The sequence below is a fragment of the Eutrigla gurnardus genome (genome assembly GCF_963514095.1).
Source record: "Eutrigla gurnardus genome assembly, chromosome: 9".
NCBI lineage: Eukaryota > Metazoa > Chordata > Actinopteri > Perciformes > Triglidae > Eutrigla > Eutrigla gurnardus.
Genome location: NC_139923.1, coordinates 14,594,137 through 14,612,342, shown reverse-complemented (window position 1 = coordinate 14,612,342; position 18,206 = coordinate 14,594,137). Strand labels below are relative to the sequence as shown.

At 42.8% G+C, this 18,206-nt stretch overlaps 1 protein-coding gene across 2 annotated transcripts in view; it reads left to right on the top strand.

Annotated features, from left to right (window-relative positions):
* The first annotated feature begins 2,650 nt into the window (after positions 1 to 2,650).
* The window catches only part of fbln1 (fibulin 1), a 28,604-nt gene continuing 13,048 nt past the window's right edge, over positions 2,651 to 18,206 (top strand). The window contains exons 1-15 of one of the 2 annotated variants that reach the window (XM_084016938.1): positions 2,652 to 2,891; positions 6,697 to 6,805; positions 8,465 to 8,594; positions 10,253 to 10,412; positions 10,868 to 10,930; positions 11,029 to 11,115; positions 11,263 to 11,400; positions 11,509 to 11,646; positions 12,042 to 12,185; positions 12,295 to 12,420; positions 12,567 to 12,692; positions 13,875 to 13,994; positions 14,286 to 14,417; positions 14,514 to 14,637; positions 15,233 to 17,017. In XM_084016938.1, coding sequence (XP_083873064.1) covers positions 2,837 to 2,891; positions 6,697 to 6,805; positions 8,465 to 8,594; positions 10,253 to 10,412; positions 10,868 to 10,930; positions 11,029 to 11,115; positions 11,263 to 11,400; positions 11,509 to 11,646; positions 12,042 to 12,185; positions 12,295 to 12,420; positions 12,567 to 12,692; positions 13,875 to 13,994; positions 14,286 to 14,417; positions 14,514 to 14,637; positions 15,233 to 15,614 — 2,034 coding nt within the window. In that variant the 5' untranslated portion in view covers positions 2,652 to 2,836 and the 3' untranslated portion in view covers positions 15,615 to 17,017. Of the gene's footprint in view, positions 2,892 to 6,696; positions 6,806 to 8,464; positions 8,595 to 10,252; positions 10,413 to 10,867; positions 10,931 to 11,028; positions 11,116 to 11,262; positions 11,401 to 11,508; positions 11,647 to 12,041; positions 12,186 to 12,294; positions 12,421 to 12,566; positions 12,693 to 13,874; positions 13,995 to 14,285; positions 14,418 to 14,513; positions 14,638 to 15,232; positions 17,018 to 18,206 lie in introns of those variants that run through there. The other variant, XM_084016937.1, reaches the window with a different exon arrangement.

Here is an 18,206-nt window from a genome sequence, read left to right as displayed (position 1 = left end):
CAGGTGTTTACAGGGTACAATAAAATCTGATCGCCTACGTCTGAGTAATGATTCTGTGAAAGATTAATGCCATAAACCTCCTATAAATGAATGTTAATGGAGTCTATTAATGTCCTACTTGAGAATGAGAAATGTATTATTTGACTTATTTCAACTTGAGCTTTACTGTTAAGCAAAAACCCTTTCTCCTTTAATAAGTCTCTCCAGTCGTGTTGAGTAACGGTGAACAAGCCCTTTGGGCCCCACAGGGCAGGCCTCTGCTGTGTTAGTGGCCCTCTGCTGATTGACACAGACATGGCTTGCTTTGTTGAACTTCAAAGGAAACTGTACTTCACCCCCGTCAACAAGATTAACACTGTTTGAATGCGACCTCGGCCACTCCGATTTCCTCCACCTCTGAGCTAGGAGGTCAGCTCACGCTGCTGGTTCTTGTTAAAGCCCACATGTAGATTGGAGATGGAGAGGAGATGCCCTCAGATGTTCACTGTGCTTTAGCCCGGCTCTGTTCTGACTTTCATTTTGGGCATTCTTCATTTGTTATATGGCCTTTACATGTAAGGCAGAGATAAGATGAAGGGCAGCAGTAAAGGCAGGCTCTTTGTTGTTGTAATAACTGTAGTACCACAGAAGGGGGGTTGCCACATCCTTGACTGATAAACGTCTGCAGGAACCACATCTGTGCTGCTATAGCAACAGTCTAGTTTAAACCTACTTAAAGAGCTCCACTGCACAGTTTGTTTCGAGTGTTTTTGGCACATGTTACTTAATTTAATATACTTTAAATCACATTTCAAAGTATTTTGTAGTGCGTTTGATTTGTGAATAGTGTTTTACCTTCATTCATTTAACTGCAACAGCAATTTACAGAAAACCTGCTAATTCATTACAATGAACAGCATGTCTGCTTTTGTTGTTGTCGGGGTTAAATCACTAGTGTGGCATATCGATTCCAAAAGATATATTGTTTTTGCTTTTCCATGCAACTCTTAAGTAAAAGACAAAAGTAAAAGCAAACATGTTGTTCACTGAGATGAACATTCTCTGTAAGTTCTCTGCAAACTCACTTTTACACCATAGTGGGATTGTTTTTTCACGTGGCTTTTATTGGGAAAAAATAAAAAGGAAAGTTGCATTAAGGAATATCAATAACATAAACTTTTAAATTAAATTCCCACTCCAATATCCCTAGCCAGCTCTGCAATAGTGAAATGAATGGTGACACTGCTGCTGGAACAAATAACATTCATGAGTGTGCATTATGAACCAAAGCATTCAAAACACCTATTAAAATGTGGTTTTATAGAAAGATTGTTAACAGAGAGCCATTACCGACAATAAAATGTAGACTATGTTGCACCAAAGAGCACAAAGATTGAGGCACGGCTTGTCACCGTTGTGCAGTTACTCATTTATAACTGCCATATACTTGTGGGCTTTCCTGTGTGCCTGTGGCGTCCTGATATCAAATCTTTGGTGATGTTTCTAGACACAGACTGGTGGTGGAGACATGTGGCTCTGATTAGTAGATCATTTAACCTCTCTCTGTCACCATGCCCAGAGTCAGTAGACTGATTGAATTTGCAGAGGGCTTCAGTTGGTACAAAAATGTTTATAATGCAGTCCAGCAATTATTTCTCCGCTCCTTGCCAATTCCAGTAGACTGCGGGTGTGCGGGTGTGTGGCTTGTTTATACCCAGCGCCTCACAGTTCATGATCACTTTGGCTGATGGTGTACCCACATCTGTGGCACTGTTACAAAAGCTTTAATTCATTAACTTTAAGGGGAAACTGCCTCATTTTCATTGGTACAGCTGTGAACTTAAGTAACTGTGGAGAAAAGTAGGCTCAGCGGTAGGCCAACAGGGACCTTTAACACCACCACGCAGAAAGAAGATTAAAATATTAAGGAGCGTGCAACAGCACAGAGCCAGTTTCAAATTGTATCCACCGTTTTCCATAAGGTGTAGCAAAATGTAACTGTCAAAACACAGTTATTTGCAGGCAGTGGCAGTAACAATATTCATTTTTTAATTCCCCCTATTGATATCCAAAAAGTTCATAGCTTACAGTCTGGACATAGCCTGAAGAAAAATTTCAAAATACCCCGAAACCAGCTCCAGATGTTGAGCAATCAGTACAATCATTAGTCATCAGACAGAAAAAAAAAAGTCTACTTCACTGATGGGAAGACAATTTCCATGTGTGCATGCATACCTTACAGCACAGTAGCCTGAAGTCACTTACAGTTCCTCCCTTAGGCAATAAAAAAAGTTTCACCCATAGCCCACATCTCCCAAGGTAGTATTTCAGCTCTTAACCATACTTTCCTTATACACGTGTCAGTTATATACAACATTTAAAGAAGGATAGGCCTCTTTATTTTTGCATTAACACTCCTGTCGGGATATAGTAATGAATTACAGGCTACTAACTTCATAGTGAACACACTCTGTAAGTCCCCAATATATTTGTAATAAAATGAGCTCACGTATAATGAATTTAATATGGAGTTTATACCGGGAGGAGAAAAAACAAAACAACTTTCTTTTTTTATGAGCAATAAGACGTGTGTGTGTGTGTGCGGGTCTGTGGTCCCAGCCCGCCCCTCGCGCGCCCCTCGCGCGCCGCGCGCCCCTCGCGCTGTCACAAGTGGACGCTCGCTTCTTGAGTCACGCTGCAGCTGCGACTCACTCCGCTCCATCACGTCCGTTTCTTTCCCCGCGGAGTCAGGAGTCTGAGCACCGCTCTTTATTTACACACCGTACACACTGCGGAATAACCAGCACCGGCCAGCTGCCCTTCTTTTCACCCGCAAAGTTCAGTCTCCTTTCATTCAATGGGTCCCCGCGTCGTGCTGCTCTGCTCTCTGTTCGGAGTTCTCCTTGGCCAAGGTAAGTTACCTCACCGGAACAAACTCCACATCACCGCTATACGCGACGACTTTTCAATCAGTTCAGATCCAAACTACAAGCTCACAAATGTGCCGATGCTCACATGAGCGGGTGTTATAGCGTTTTCTTTTGTTTTGGTTTTTGACGGTGTAAGAATGAAGCTGATAAAGGCTCAAGAGTGCGATGGTTTTGTCACAGAACTAGTCGGGGCATGTGATGAAAGCACAGCTCACAACGCTGGCAGGGTGACATCAAGTTTTCATCACTCCAAATTACTGCTTGTGAAGTTTTTCTTGTTGCCATTATTTCCCCTCCCAACTTACAATGTAATGATATCAAGTGTGACATAAAAGCATTTGTAGCAGCTTTGCCCACTGCATTGTCTGGGATAATATAACTATAGAAATGTCATTAAAAAGTGTGATTTTAACTCTCTATTTGTTTATGCTGTAACCTTGCTTATTTATAAAGTGATAAACAAAAGATGTCACATGGCATAAAGAGTTCTCCCTGCCCCTCATGTCTGTACTTTCTGCCCTGCAAGTCAAAGGCCAAGTGCCTTGGTGTGCTATGCTGAGGTCAGATGGAGCAGTGTCTCACCAGGCCAGGGTGGTCTGGACAGAGAAAAGTGATTTATACAAATCCAAATGCTCATGGTATTCTTGGTCACACATGGGGCAACTTTCACAGTCAGCAGGGCCACTTTTCTCTGAGCTGCTTTGTCCGTAGGGGGTCTGTGACACAGGTCAGTTTGGGGTTAAAGGCAGCTCGGCCTGTTACACGACCTCAAACTTAGAATTTAACGCAGACATAGATAGATACAAACCTCTAATAAGAACCCTCCAGCGCAGCCTGTGAAAGAGATGCTCACTGCTGCTGTGATTTCTGGCTCAGGCCGACCCCTCTGCCTGGGTGGAGCTCCACCAGTGGGCTCATTAAGCCTTGTTTACATGAGGCGTCTAGACGCACTCGAGCCATGTGCTGCTCTGCCAGAATGGCCCTCACAACCAGCACCGCCATCCAAGATGGAAATCAGCCCTCTCCAGACAGACAATGCATCACAGAGACACAGAAGCGTGACTGACTGCGTCTCTGGCTGGAGCACGGCCGTGCCTGGTTTGCCTCTTCTGATAAAAACGGCACCACACAGTTTTTAAAGGCGCTTCTGGTCTTTCAATTTAGGTTTGGGAGCAGCAGACGGCGGTGGCGTTGGAATGACTCTGTGATGCCTTGTGGGTTAGAGTTAGATATCAGCAGAGTGCTACTGAGAAATATTTTAGAGCAGTGCGAGCAGATACATGGTGAGACCAACTGTCTTTTCAAATGTTCAAATATTTGAATTTTGGTAAATGTCCCTGTTGTGGGACTAATCATTATCTTACCAACACCCTTATATGAGGTATTAATGGCACTTTGTACAAACTTATATCCATATTATCATACCTTTGTAAGCTAAATGTGTTATTTTAGACCCATTGGAACATACTTGTGTTACTTTGCAAACCGATGGAGGTTGTTAACATTCAGAGACACAGACAGAGAGACTTCGAGAGGACCCACTTGGTCGACCCATGTGAAAAGCTTTTAAAATGCCATCTCATTTCATCCAGCTGCTACAAGGTTTATTGGCCAGAGGATTCTGGGATCTGCCAGACTTTCAGAAGTCAGTAGTGAGTCAGCTAATGTGGCTGTCTAGTGATAAATCCTCTGTTCATATTCACTCCTTTATGTCAGCTTACTCATCCTTTGTGTAGTAGCGCAATGGTGCCAATGTTTTAAATCTGTGCTTTGTTTTTCTGTAGCCTTTCTTCTTCAGAAACAAACAGATGTGTTGATTTGAATAAACTCTTAGTTATTGATGTTTCTTGTGCTTCTTTAGTTCTGTGCTGTAGATTTATAGAAAAAACCCTGTAAACTATTCTGAGAGCTGAGGAGCTCTACTGCAATGTTTACATTGTGTTCCTACGAAGTTGTTCGATGCAGAAAAAAAGGTTTGTGGTGATGAATATTCCTGCTTGTGCTTCATCTTTGATTTATCTGTTAAAATAAAATTCCCCCCTGCCCCTCTGGGAGAAAGCAGCAAATCTCTAAAACCGAGGACTGCTATTCCAGACACTTGTCCTCCCAACATAATCTAACTTATTATCTGAAGTTGTTGCCTGTTGCCAGACCGTTCACGTCAGACGCTGTGTCTCGAACAGATGGATCCGTTCAGTGCATTTCACAATCACTATTTCCAATAATTCAGAGCATTCAGTCACTAACCAGCAACACCTTGTATTCTTTTACGATGGGTTCACAAAATTTGTTTCACGGTGAGTTAGTTTTCCTTTTTTTTAAAAATCTTTGGGGACTTATGGTTAATAACAAGTTGATGCACTTTTCCTGGTTTGAGCCGAAGACAAAAAAAAAAAAAAAAAGTCAAAGGAGCCAATCTGCCAAAGCTATTTCACGTTTGGCAGATCACACCAGCCACAGTCAAATGAATAGACTTGATGTGATTGGTACGGCTGTTGTTTACAGAGTGGAGGCATTCCACACTCTCTAATCCACATGAATAAACAGCCGGATCACACAGTTGATTGTGCTCCAGTGGAAAAAAACAACAACCAAAAAAACATCTCTTGTCTGCAACAACATATCCATCATTCGTTGTCTTTGGCACAAAAAAAGGCCTACAGGCAATTTAAATTGGCAAACAGGTTTTTTATTTTGTTTTCCATCTTTTGGAGAGCGCCATGGCAACTTGCCTTAGAGGACAATGGCAATAGCCTCTTTGTGTTTGGGTTAGATTTCCACATTTAATCATCGTAATCCATGTCAACCAATGTGTTTTGTTTTGGGGGGTTTTTTTGCCAAAAGAAAATGTGTTTGTCTAAAGATAAAGCTGCTTAAAGAGACAATGTGTTTGATATGGCCAGAATTTTAGTTTAAGTCAGGACTGTCCATGATCAGACAAAGCCTGTGGCAGGGAGGATGATACAAAGTCATGAGTCGTTCTCATTTCTGCCGCATTGAATTGTCCACCATCTAGCAGTGCCACCATCACCCCACCCCTAGACATGTGTCTTTAGCCCGATAATGTTAGCTACGTAAGCTAAGCAGTATTAACCCAGCTGACGTTACTTGTTTCACCATGTTTGGCTAAACTTAGTGTTCCCAAACTTCTAGACACCGTTGTATAAGGTATTATTACATCAACGTTAAAGGTAAAAGTTGTACACTTCTTAGGACAGCTTGCATTCAAAGACACTTGTTGTCATTGCGTCTTGTAGCCTATCACGATGTTACCTGTACCTTCAATATGAGGTACAGCTCTACACATTTGTGCTCTTATGTTGGACCGAGGGAAGACTGGACGCTACGGTGACTCACTATTGCCTCTCAGGGAACAAGTGGCATTACAAGCAGGGCGGTTGGGGTTAGCTGTGTGGTTTGCTCATTTGAGTAGGTATCTCTGCAACATAATACTATCTTTGACATAACGTCAACACTGGGACCTCTACACATTCCACCTTTAATGTCATAAAACAATGCTAATGTTAATGCCATTTGATCTTTGTCAAAAGCAGCTGTAGGGCATGAAGCTAGTCTCAAGGCAAGCGTGTTCACCACCTTGTGAGTATGCAGGCAGGTGTGATGATTGCAGATATCTCCTGCAGGGATTGTGTGGGTGGGGGGTCTCCTCACTGCAGTAAACCAGACAATGGCAGATATAAAAATGTCAATCTGACAGCGCACAGTAAATAATATGTGCACACATTGACTTTTCAGACACACTTTGTGTCGTTTTGCATGTTTCTAGGAGCAGAACAGATGTCCATAGATGACTGCTGTACAGATGGCCAGAAGCGTGGCAGTGATAACGAGGATTGTGCATCCCTCCCTCTCATCTCCGAGTCAATCACATGCAGGTGAGCGGGCGCTATCTGCTACTTTGCTCTCACTGATCGCTTATCTAGGCACCGTCAGGTAAGTGTTGGTGAGGAGATTTGCCTGGGGATACCCAGACTCACAAGCCATCGTCTGTTGCACCCTTTGTCACATCCTTACATTTTCTGTTCGCACCACAGAGGCGTCTGCAGTATTGCCCTCAAGGGATTTGGCCCATACCATGTATGGGATGCCTGCAGGCCCTTAATATGAGATCACTTTACCTTCCTCCCGTAAATCGCCAGACACATTATTCACTTCACGTGAGAGCAGGAAACACTAATAGTGATGGGATAATAACGGGTCTGCTGGTAACCCTAGAGGGTGTGCTGCCACAGGTTCAGGGCCCATAAGCCAGGGAGTTCTCTCTGCTGTGAACACTGATGGCAAACACATTTACCATAGCCACCCCAAGTGATCCCAAATTTGTCTAAATTATAGTGTGTGGGGAGAAGAGGAAAAGGGCAGAGGTTTGTGGGGGAGCAGGGTGGAAAAGGGTTGAGGGGGGGCGTCAGAACAGGGGCTGTTTCGAAACCGAGGAAATACCTTTGAGGTGAAACGCGACATAGAGGGAGGATTGAGAGAGGCAATAACAGGAAATCTGAACGATTACTTCAGACACCAAAGGGGGAAAGTTGTGAAAGAAAAAGAGGGGAGAGAAGAGAAAAGAAAAACAGGAGGGCGACTGTGCCCTTAAAAGGTCCTGCAGAGGAGATGTGCGTCTTGTTGTGAATTTGAGATCAGTTTATTTGGAGAGAGGTTTCTGGTAAGTTGATAAAGAAGCTGGTTGGAAATGAGAGAGGAGAGGTAAGGGGAGGTGGGGCTTTTCTGCTTTCTGTCTTGTAAAATTGCAGTGAGACAGATATCCAGACCAGACAGAAACACCCACTCTTAACTGATTGGAGTGCACTAACAGACATCGGATTTTAGACAATTCAATGTACTCTGAACAAACATTGAGAAACTGATATTTTGATAGTGTGATAGTGGTCTCATGTGAGGGGCTGTGCTTGTTCTAGATTTTAAATGTCAGAAGCAATATATTGCTTGTGACATTTAAGCAGCCATCATATTATGAAACCATTTTTTATTGATCCCTGTGGAGATGATCGTCATTTGCACAGATGGTTTGCACAGAGGTTAAGTTTGTACTTTGTTTCAAAACTGTAACATACCATCACTGATTTCTAAGGAAATAGTGGGATGTGTTGATGTCATTTACCCCAAGCAAACTGCATGTACTTGTTAGTCACCCGATCAGTGGGGAACTTGTTTCCATTCTATTACAGGAAAGAAGGGGTTGTTTTTGTGATATTATAATAGGATTAATTCTCCCACCCTGAGTGAGGTACATGTGGAGGTGGACAAATGTTCATCTTGGAACCTAAATAGAGTGCTTGCTCAACCCAGTTTTAGTCCAGTGATTTGAGCATTGCAAAACAATAAACCGTACAATGCCCTCCTCGGAATCCACAGAGGGCTTACTCAACCCACTCATCCACATATTTTTAATGCGACAACTCTAAGATCCCCATCAGGCTTGCCCCAGGCTCATTTTAATGGGCTACAGCAGAGTTGTATTTCACCAAGGAGATTATAAATGCACCACCTGTGTTTTGTGTTTTTCTCCTCGCTCACAGGATAGTGCAGGAGCAGTGCTGTGTAACAGTACTTGAGGATAACGTGTGCACCACTGGAATCAACATGGCTAAAGACGAGGGAGCCTGCGATTCTTTATTCACAAACACCTGCGCGGCCAAGACTACAAAGGTGTGTTTGTACGTTTGTTGTAAGGGAATTAAATCACATTGTGCCCCAAAAATCTCCCTCTACTCAATCAATGTACATCACCCTGCCGGACAACCAGTTTGAAAGCCAATGATTGATGAGAGCGATGATGTTTGTGTGTGTGTGCGTGTGTGTGTGTGTGTGTGTGTGTGTGTACTTTGAGCAGGATGAGGCATGTCATTCTGGGGAGGAGTGGAGTTTGTTGCTGTCAGATGGATAATAAATTCAGCTCCGACTCTAGAATCTTCTGCAGGCTGACGTCCAAACACTTTTCAACCTTTTTAAGTTTTCATTCCTTCAACCCACCCCTGAGAGTGCCCCTTTATGTGTTTCACAACATACTGCACATCAACACATGGCAAAATGTGCCAAGGAGGGGATGCCAGTAAGTGTATTTTCTTACACCTACTGGCATCTGGTAGGTGTGACAATTAACTCATAATCTTTCCTGTCTCAGAAGTCTGTCATTATGCAGCGCAGACGTCATCAAGTCCCTGCAAGAAATAGTGCAGCACAAACTACACAATACTAGCCTATGCTATTTTTGTTACTCTTGGGCAGAGCCATGTTAGCTGTATCCCCGTCTGTATGCTAAGCTAAGCTAACTGTCTCCTGGCTCCAGTTTGGTACCGAATGCACAGACATGACTCATCTAACTCTCGTCAAGCAAGTGAAAAAGTCTCATTTAAAAGTGTTCAACAATTTCTTTAACGGTGAGGTAGCATCAACTCATGTAATATTGCAAGGGTTATTAACTTAGCTTTTGAAGCAAACTGTAAACACAGCGCTGACATGCTATCATCCTTTCAGTTGATATGGCTGACTTGTTAGGTTACTTATTTACAACATTAGCATTCATTTGGTATCATAATTCTTACCATCTGTTGAATGGAAGATATACTTTTCTTTTAGTCCTGTTTTTGTTTTACGTTTAGTCCTGCGGGAAACATTGGTCCAAATATGGAAATCTGTATTTGCCATCTAGACTTTCTACCTTACAAATGTGTAATAATATATAAACAATCAGATTAGCAGTTAATGTCTATTGATAATGAATAGAGTTGCGATATCTGAATGACTTGTGTCATGTGTCCAGTCGTCCTATCACCATCACTACACCATCACACCACAGAGGTACATTTCACATCTATAGCCTATTCTTATTGCCCAACCTGAGACACAAACACACCCATCCCCCATGCTCTGCACCTTCCATCCCCCTCCCCAACTGGCATTACCAGGCTGCCATAATGATTGATTGAGCATGTTTCAGCTGCAGGGGATGATGTCATCTCATCACTGTCTGTCTGTCCATCTTGCTCACTGAAAACTGCTTTTCGTCTGAAGCCGGAATTCAGTTGGCACGTCTTCTCAATCAGCCTTCATTGTGTCTGTCTGGTTGATTGAGAGCTGGGCTGTCTTTCTTAATCAAAACCTCCTCATTTGTCAAACCCCTGTAAAACCATGTTTCGTACATCATCCCGCGATCTCTTTTTTACTCGCTGTTTTGATTTCACTTACCCTGGCGCATTAGGTGATAATTCTCTATAACTAAGTGGTTTTCCTCTACTTATATATGTATTCAATCCGCATTAAGCACATTAGGATTTTTCTATTGTATTCTTCTCTGTGTTGTGCAGATGTGCTGTGACTGTTGTCTTCTGGGGAAGGCGTACCAGGAACAGGGCCTACCCTGTGACCACAACCTGTTGGTGGGCTACCAGTGTGGCCTGGTGTCCAGGGCCTGCTGCGTGGATGGAGCCCCAGACAACCAGACCACACCCGAAGCAAAAACATTACGTGGGTGAAACAAATCAAGCATGAAGTTGGCCAAACATTACATCTTTGCCATGTTTGGTTGCTTCCAAGCGGAGAACTAACATGAGGGTAGAAAAAGAGAAAGTCCCATGGGAAAACCTGTGCCCAAACCCATGACATGTCTCAAAATAATGGAGGATGAGCACAAGAATGAAGACACGTTTGTGGCAGCTGGTGTTCAAATATAAGCCCACACTCCCCCCTGCTGGATGTATGAGGCCATTGGTTTTTGGTCGTTGCTTTCAAGGGAGGCGACACTGATTAGGGATTTAGTGTGATGCTCAAGAACACTCGTTTTTATAGTTTATGGTTATAGTTAAAAAGAGTGTTCATTATTTAGAGATCTATCCACAGCTAAATTCACAATCATTCATAATCTTTTGTCGCAATAAATGCATTTTTATGGTTTATGGCATGTTTTCTTTTCTCTCATGCAGTACCAGACAAGGATAAAACCAGCGACAGTGGAGATAATTCAGTATTAAGCGATCAGTGCAATGGTATAGTATAATACACCAGTGAACATGTTTTTCACCTGACTGATCCAATCTGGCAAATGCAGTGATAGATTTTCGACATGTTTGTGTTTCTTTTATAGGGAAATGTGCTCATACCTGCGTGGGCAATGACACCTGTACCTGCTTAAAAGGCTACAAGCTCAAGCCAGATGGAAAGAGCTGTGAGGGTAGGCAGTACTCCTCCCCCTCTTCAACCCAGAATGCTTCCGTTTGTCTGAACATAGAACAGATCATGTGTTTTTCTAGACAAAAAGAGTAATACTGTGTGTCACTATCAGCACAGTGAGAGAACATCTGCTTTTAAACACACTCAGATATCAACGAATGCTTGCTGGGAGCGAGCAACTGTCGGGGGGGAGAGCGTTGTATCAACACAGAGGGCTCGTTCCGTTGTCAGAGAGAGGTCAGCTGTGGGACCGGCTACGAACTCACTGATGACAACAACTGCAAAGGTCAGTCCAACTGTGCTGATTTTGACTGTGTTACTGCGTATGTGAGTTTTATAAGGGGTGAAGTGGCAGTTTCTTCAATGGCAATTCTCCTGTGATTTCTATATCCAGATATTGACGAGTGTGAGACTGGCATCCATAACTGTGGTCCAGAGTTTGAGTGCCAGAACACCCAGGGGTCCTTCCGTTGCCTCCCTAAGGTCAAGTGTGATGCCGGCTATATCCAGGATGCCCTCGGCAACTGCATTGGTGAGCACCGTACTACAACCACCCTTGACAACAGCTGCAAGAGTAAAAGTATTTCTGGGATTTAAGAAATAGGCGGGCGCACACTAGATAATCAAGCAAAGATGGATTGCTAGATCCTGCAAGGCTCACCAGGGATATGAAGAGCAGGTGACTAAGTCGGCAGAGGAAGAAACAGGGGTTACTGCCAGAAGGGAGGGAGTGGTTGGATCTGTAATTACAGGGAGAGTAAGTATCAAAGGAAAACACAGAGCAGGAAAGTTAATGAATGTTTAGGATCGTTGTAATGACTTCATAGCCTTTGTCTAGAGCCACCTTTAGGCCAAAGTTTACATGCACGGACCTGTCAGAGCAACCTTTTCATCATTTAACAATGTCATCTGTGTCTGTGTTGGCAGATATTAATGAATGTGTTAGCCAGACGAGCCCATGCCACCGCGGGCAGGTCTGTATCAACACGGACGGCTCCTACTTCTGTCAGAGGAACTCCATTAACTGTGGTAGAGGATACCATCCCAATGAAGAGGGCAGAGGCTGTGTTGGTACGGCTGAAAAACGAATTCCTTGATAACAAAATAATCATTCCAACCTACCTGAGGTCCTGAGGTGCATAGCATTGTGGTCTGAGTTTCGTGTTTCTCCCTTCCACAGATATTGATGAGTGTAAGGGCCCTGAAAAAGTCTGTGCGGGTCATGGTTGTATCAATCTCGTAGGCTCCTACCGCTGCGAGTGTGAGACTGGCTACATCTTCAACAGCATCACCCGGACTTGTGAGGGTGAGCAGCCGGTGGATACCGCTTGAAGTTCTTGCATAAGTAGCTGCATACACCTGTAACCTCTGCAGGAATAGACAAAATGTATATTCTGGTCAAAATGTGCAAGAGAGAACTCAAACTTCTAACTGTGGACCGTGTGTTTTTAGATATTAATGAATGCAGGCACTACCCCGGCCGCCTGTGTGCTCATAAGTGTGAGAATACTCTGGGATCCTACAAGTGTAGCTGCACCAATGGCTTCAAGCTAGCCATTGATGGCAGGAATTGTGATGGTAAGACAAAATATCTTAATCAGGTGAACTTTTATACTTTGTACAGTTTGTGTTGTCTGCCCTGAAGGCATCCCGGTGCATGTATTCCCAGTGACTGGAACAATAGAATCCCCTGATCAACTCCAATATGGACAATCTTTTATTACGCGTCTGTTTTTACTACCTACTATGAAATCAAACTGTTTTGTTTTGATTGGTAAATTGGTAAAAATTCTAATATATTTAAAAAAAATACAAAATGTCAGACTTTGCAAGGGATAGCGTTATAAGATCCCAATTTATTTCCATCAATGTCGCTGTTGATTTGACAGTCCAACCACACATTTATCGAGTTGGAGACAGCCGTTTGATATCTGACTTACACTACTTCATCAGAGCAGACAGTATTTCACCATCCATTCTGTGTCTTTCAGTCCCACGTCTCATGCAAGATATACGCTCACATTATAATCTATGCAGATGCTGCGTTCTGCACCGGCTCCGTGCAGCCAACCTGCAGTTCATTGTGTGATGCTTCATGCTGACTATGTTAAGTCCTGCTGTGTTTGGTTCTGTTAGCTGTTAGCTCTGTTGCCAATTACACCAGCTGCTAACAGCTAACTAACTCTCCTGCCGACATGTGAAGGCACGCTTCGTTGTCGTCAGCTCTTGGTTCAGTTGATATGTCATAGTGTCATACAGCAGGACTCAAAATATGTTTTCAGAGGTTCCTGAGCAGACAGTCATAAAACATGAGGCTGATGGGTCCAGCACAGCGGAGACTATGTCAGAGACTAATTTGTTGAAATTCACCATTACCGAATCGGAGTATGATGTATTAAAAAAATATTGAAAATCAGATTAAAAATGCATCAACAGTGACACCTGCAGGGCAGGAAAGTCTAAGCCGGAGGCAGAGGAGGACAGGCTCCTGCTGTCTTCTCCTCAGGCAGGACCTCTGCTCATAAATTATATTAATCCATTTTTCACGCAAAATGCAGCCAGAATTCAATATTGATATTATGTGGGTCCAATGATAATGCAGGTGAGCGTAGTGCAGAGCACATCAGAGAGCTCTGCTGGATCCATGCGGGACCACAGTGGTGTGCGTTGGCTGACTTACCACCGTACTTCGCTCACCCGGAGCTAGTTCTTCTACTCCTTAGTCAATGAATGAGCTGTAATCATCTTTTCTCTGCGTAGATTTGAATGAGTGTGAGAGCAACCCATGCAGTCAAGAGTGTGCCAACGTGTATGGCTCCTACCAGTGTTACTGTCGCCGTGGCTACCAGCTCAGTGACATAGATGGCATAACTTGTGAAGGTAAGAGTGAACCATTCGAACAGGTACTTAGAGTAATACATCCCTATTTTGCAATTTTTTTATTTTGTTTTCTTCTGTGTCTTCCAAGGATGAAGGTAATTTTTCTTTTATGCCGTTGTATTTGATATGATAATTTTGATTAGAATTCATTTTAAAAGCTTATAGCAGCCTATAAGTAAGCATGCAATATAGCAAACTGCATTATATATGAAACAGGTCAATCCTCAGCAGTTAAAATATGTTTAGCAAATGAACTCGTCTGACTTGATTTTGTCTCTGTCACACTTTTAGATATAGATGAGTGTGCCCTGCCCACCGGAGGTCACATCTGCTCCTATCGCTGTCACAACACCCCTGGCAGCTTCCATTGTTCCTGTCCTGTCAGCGGCTACACCTTGTCACCCAATGGGCGCAGCTGCCAGGGTAAACTATCCTACAAGTGCAGGCCTGTGTCAATCTTCTTTGAATGTTAGTTTGATGACTGGTTTAAAAATCACACCTTTGGCGTTTTGCTTTCAGATGTTGATGAATGTGTGGCGGGAACACACACGTGCACAGTGAATCAGAGCTGCTTTAATGTACAGGGAGGATTCAAATGCCTGTCCTTCGAGTGTCCAAACAATTACCGGCGCGTTGGAGAGACGTGAGTATCTGTATATATTGTTGTTGAACAGGACAAATTCAAATGTGTCCTCCGTGCTCATAACAATATGTGAAGAAAAGAGACTAGATACGGCGCACGCACAGAAACACTCAGAGAGCAAGGTCTTTGTTCCGCCCAGTCAGGTCTAATTGATCGTCCTACCAAGAGCTCTGAGCACAACAGTTAACAATTTCAAGCCTTCGAACCCGACCTCATTTTTTTATTCAAGACCCTGCATGTCCAGTATGCTCAATGCTGGAATGACTTCTGTAAAGATTCGGCTGTAGCATGTTCTGTTGTTTTAGAATGATGAAATGCATATGGATATTTTCTCATTGGCTCAGTTACAGTAGAGGCTGCGTATGGCCTCTGCAGGCACCAGTGACAGAACTTCTTGCATGATTGCACAGAGGGCACCATGACTGGCCTGTGATGTATTATGCTGCCGAGACTGATGTGCCTTCCACTGCATGCCATGCACGGCAAATCAAATTTACACCTGGTTTCTCTCTCTCCCCCTCTCTCTCTTCTGTCTGTGCCTGTTGTGTTCTGTCCCGTCCCGCCCTGCCCCCCCAAACCTCTTCTCTCTTTGCAGTCGATGTGAACGCTTGCTTTGCAATGAGTCTGTCGAGTGCCTGGCCATGCCCCTGAGAATAACCTACTACTACCTCACCTTCCCCACCAACATCCCCGTCTTCACCAACATCTTCCGCATGGGCCCCTCTCACACCGTGGCCGGCGATGACATCCAGATTGTTATCACCGCTGGCAACGAGGGCGATTTCTTCAAGACGGAGCAGGTGCCCACCGGCGGCGTGATGTCGGTGGCAAAGCTCATCAACGCGCCACAGGACTTTGAGCTGTCTCTGGAGCTAAGGCTGCGTCGCTACGGCACGCTCAGCACATACCTGGCTAAAGTGCTGGTGTTTGTTACCCAGGAGGAGCCCAGAGTAGCTTACAATCCACTGCTCGAATAAACACAGGAGTTACGGAGGGGCACACAAGTTACTGCACTCTTAAATAGGATGTTTCATTTGAAATGTATTGTCTCAAAGAAAAAAAAACAGATAAAGCTCATAGATAAAGCTCATCCTTAACAAATAAATAAACATAACCATACATTATGTTGATAGCAAAGCATAATGATGCAATATTGATTACTGTATGTAGCACACTGCATATATGTATTGAGGTAAATATATAGTACATTATATCATGATTCCCAATTAATGACCATTATAAGAGCGTTATTCATCTTAATAACTATAAGTTCATTGATTTATGCAATTAGGTGTCGGCTTGTCTAAAAGGCCCTGCCGACAGTATCTGTGAATTACCCTGTCTCCTCAAAATATACAAATGTATTTACAGTGTAGACTTTTATGAAAAAGCCAATTTCACGTGATACTGTGAATAAGTAGATATTCTTAAAGGAATAGTTTGACATTTTTGAAACAAGATGGGTAGATTGATAATCAGGCGACAACCTCAGGTTCTGGAAAGTGAATCCGATGGGGAAGAGGCTTAAACTTCAGGTCTTCATCAATACAGCTGTCCTATCAATCACAAGATAGCATGGCTACCACGGTGTTGTCTGGAGTTGAGCGTGTTAGTACTGAAACCCTTTCACACTGTGTTTTCAGTTCATGAAAGCTGATTGTAGCATTTTGGTGACCCATGAATGTCTAATTAAGCATTCTGTTCTCCTTAGCTTCACCCTCTTGTTACAAAAAACAAAATCACCATGGTGATGGCCAAAATGACGCAAGGCTTCAAAACGGTTGTCCTCAAATCAATGGGTGACGTTATGGTAACGACATGCACTTCACACTGTCTATGTTGATGTGATGATGTGTTGATAAAATGTCAAACTATTCCTTCCCACAAATGTTCAATGCATCAAAATACTACAAACCTTATTGACTCTGAGGCTTTCAGGGACTTTGATCCTTCTGATCGTCCAATCAATTACCGTGCCTTTTCTATTTCACCTTTTTTTGGTAATAAATGACTGCAGAATTACTCTAATTGACACTAAGCATGTGTGTGAAGATGACACATCATGTTGGAGTGGGAAAAAAACAACACAAAATCAAGAGAAAAGCACAGTTTGTAATTTTGTACTTTTTAAAATTCAATTGAGGATCACTATTTAGCAGTATGAATTAGATCCAATTGATTGTTTCTTGGATGTAAGGCATTGTGATAGCCGCTAGGTGGCGTTCTAGGTCAGGGTAAATCATAAAATGGTCACAACCCAAGCCTGCCTACAACTGAGTGTAATTTGATGATGGTCGCATGATAAAGTCTGACGCTTTGCAGTATTTTATGGCTTATGTGTTGGATGAACAGTTTTCTATTAAAATTGAAATAGAAATAACACATGTTCAAGTCATATCCAGTTCTTGATAATGGTGCATTGTGGGGATTAATCAAATACAGCAAAGGGAGCAGCTGGAATGTGAGGCCAAATTACAGATGGAGGCTATGTGACTTCCTCGCATAGTTTCATCTTACTATTATTCCAAAAGCTTCAGTGGAGAGGAAATACACTGGTACATTCAAATATCTAGTAATGCATACATTTAATGTTAAAAGGTACATAACTGCAAACATCGATACACAAGGTAGTCTCATACTCATAAAAAACAATAGTTTTATTAATATATATATATATATATATAATATTATATAATATAATATTAGTTATAAATGGCATATAAATGGCACATTAATGCCTCCTGTTCAGCCAAGAAACACATACAAATCAAATGTATCATCTATAAGTCAAAGCCTTCAATTATATATGCATATGTCAAATTTCACAATTTACTAAGTCCATTAAGTAATTCCACACCTCCAAAATTCCAGTCAAAAATGAGCCAGGCTGGGCCTTTTAATGCATTGTTACTCCCCCTTGACGAAAATCAGTTACCTTGCACCGCAAATACGTCTTTCTGTGGCAGTTATTTTCATGCACATCTCTTTAGCTCCCATTACATTTTAGGCTTAATGTGAAATGCACAGATTTCCACTGCATACTGCGGGTGTAAACCCCAAAGCAGACAGATAATCCAAATGAAGGCTGAGTAAGTGACACGCGATGGGATGCAGTGGCAAAAGAGAGGGAAATGTGCCCCAGCAGGAGAGAGTATAAATAGTTTGACATGCTGTGAGGCTGCTGCCCGAGGGCTGTGGCTTATAATAACTGTAAATTCAGATGTCCTATGTACCTCCTGTCCTGAGCTGTCAGGCCAGTAAGGATGCACTTGGTCCCTAGCGGGGATATCCTTAAAATAAGAAATAGTGGTGCACGTAAAGTTTTTTCCTCCCCTTTGACATTGAGTTATGGAGCTCTGGGCTCTGGCCGGTGGTCTGAACAATTTGTGGTACAGCAACATCACCGCGCACAGAATGAATGATGCCCTGCCGTGTTTGTGTTGGGTCGTTATCAATGTGCCGACTATAAATAATAATTACCAAAAAAAATAAAAGGCTCTACGCTTGACCAGAGGACTTTCATCCAAAAAGTCTGTTTTTCTTTCTGGTCTGAAAGTATTGGGGGTTTT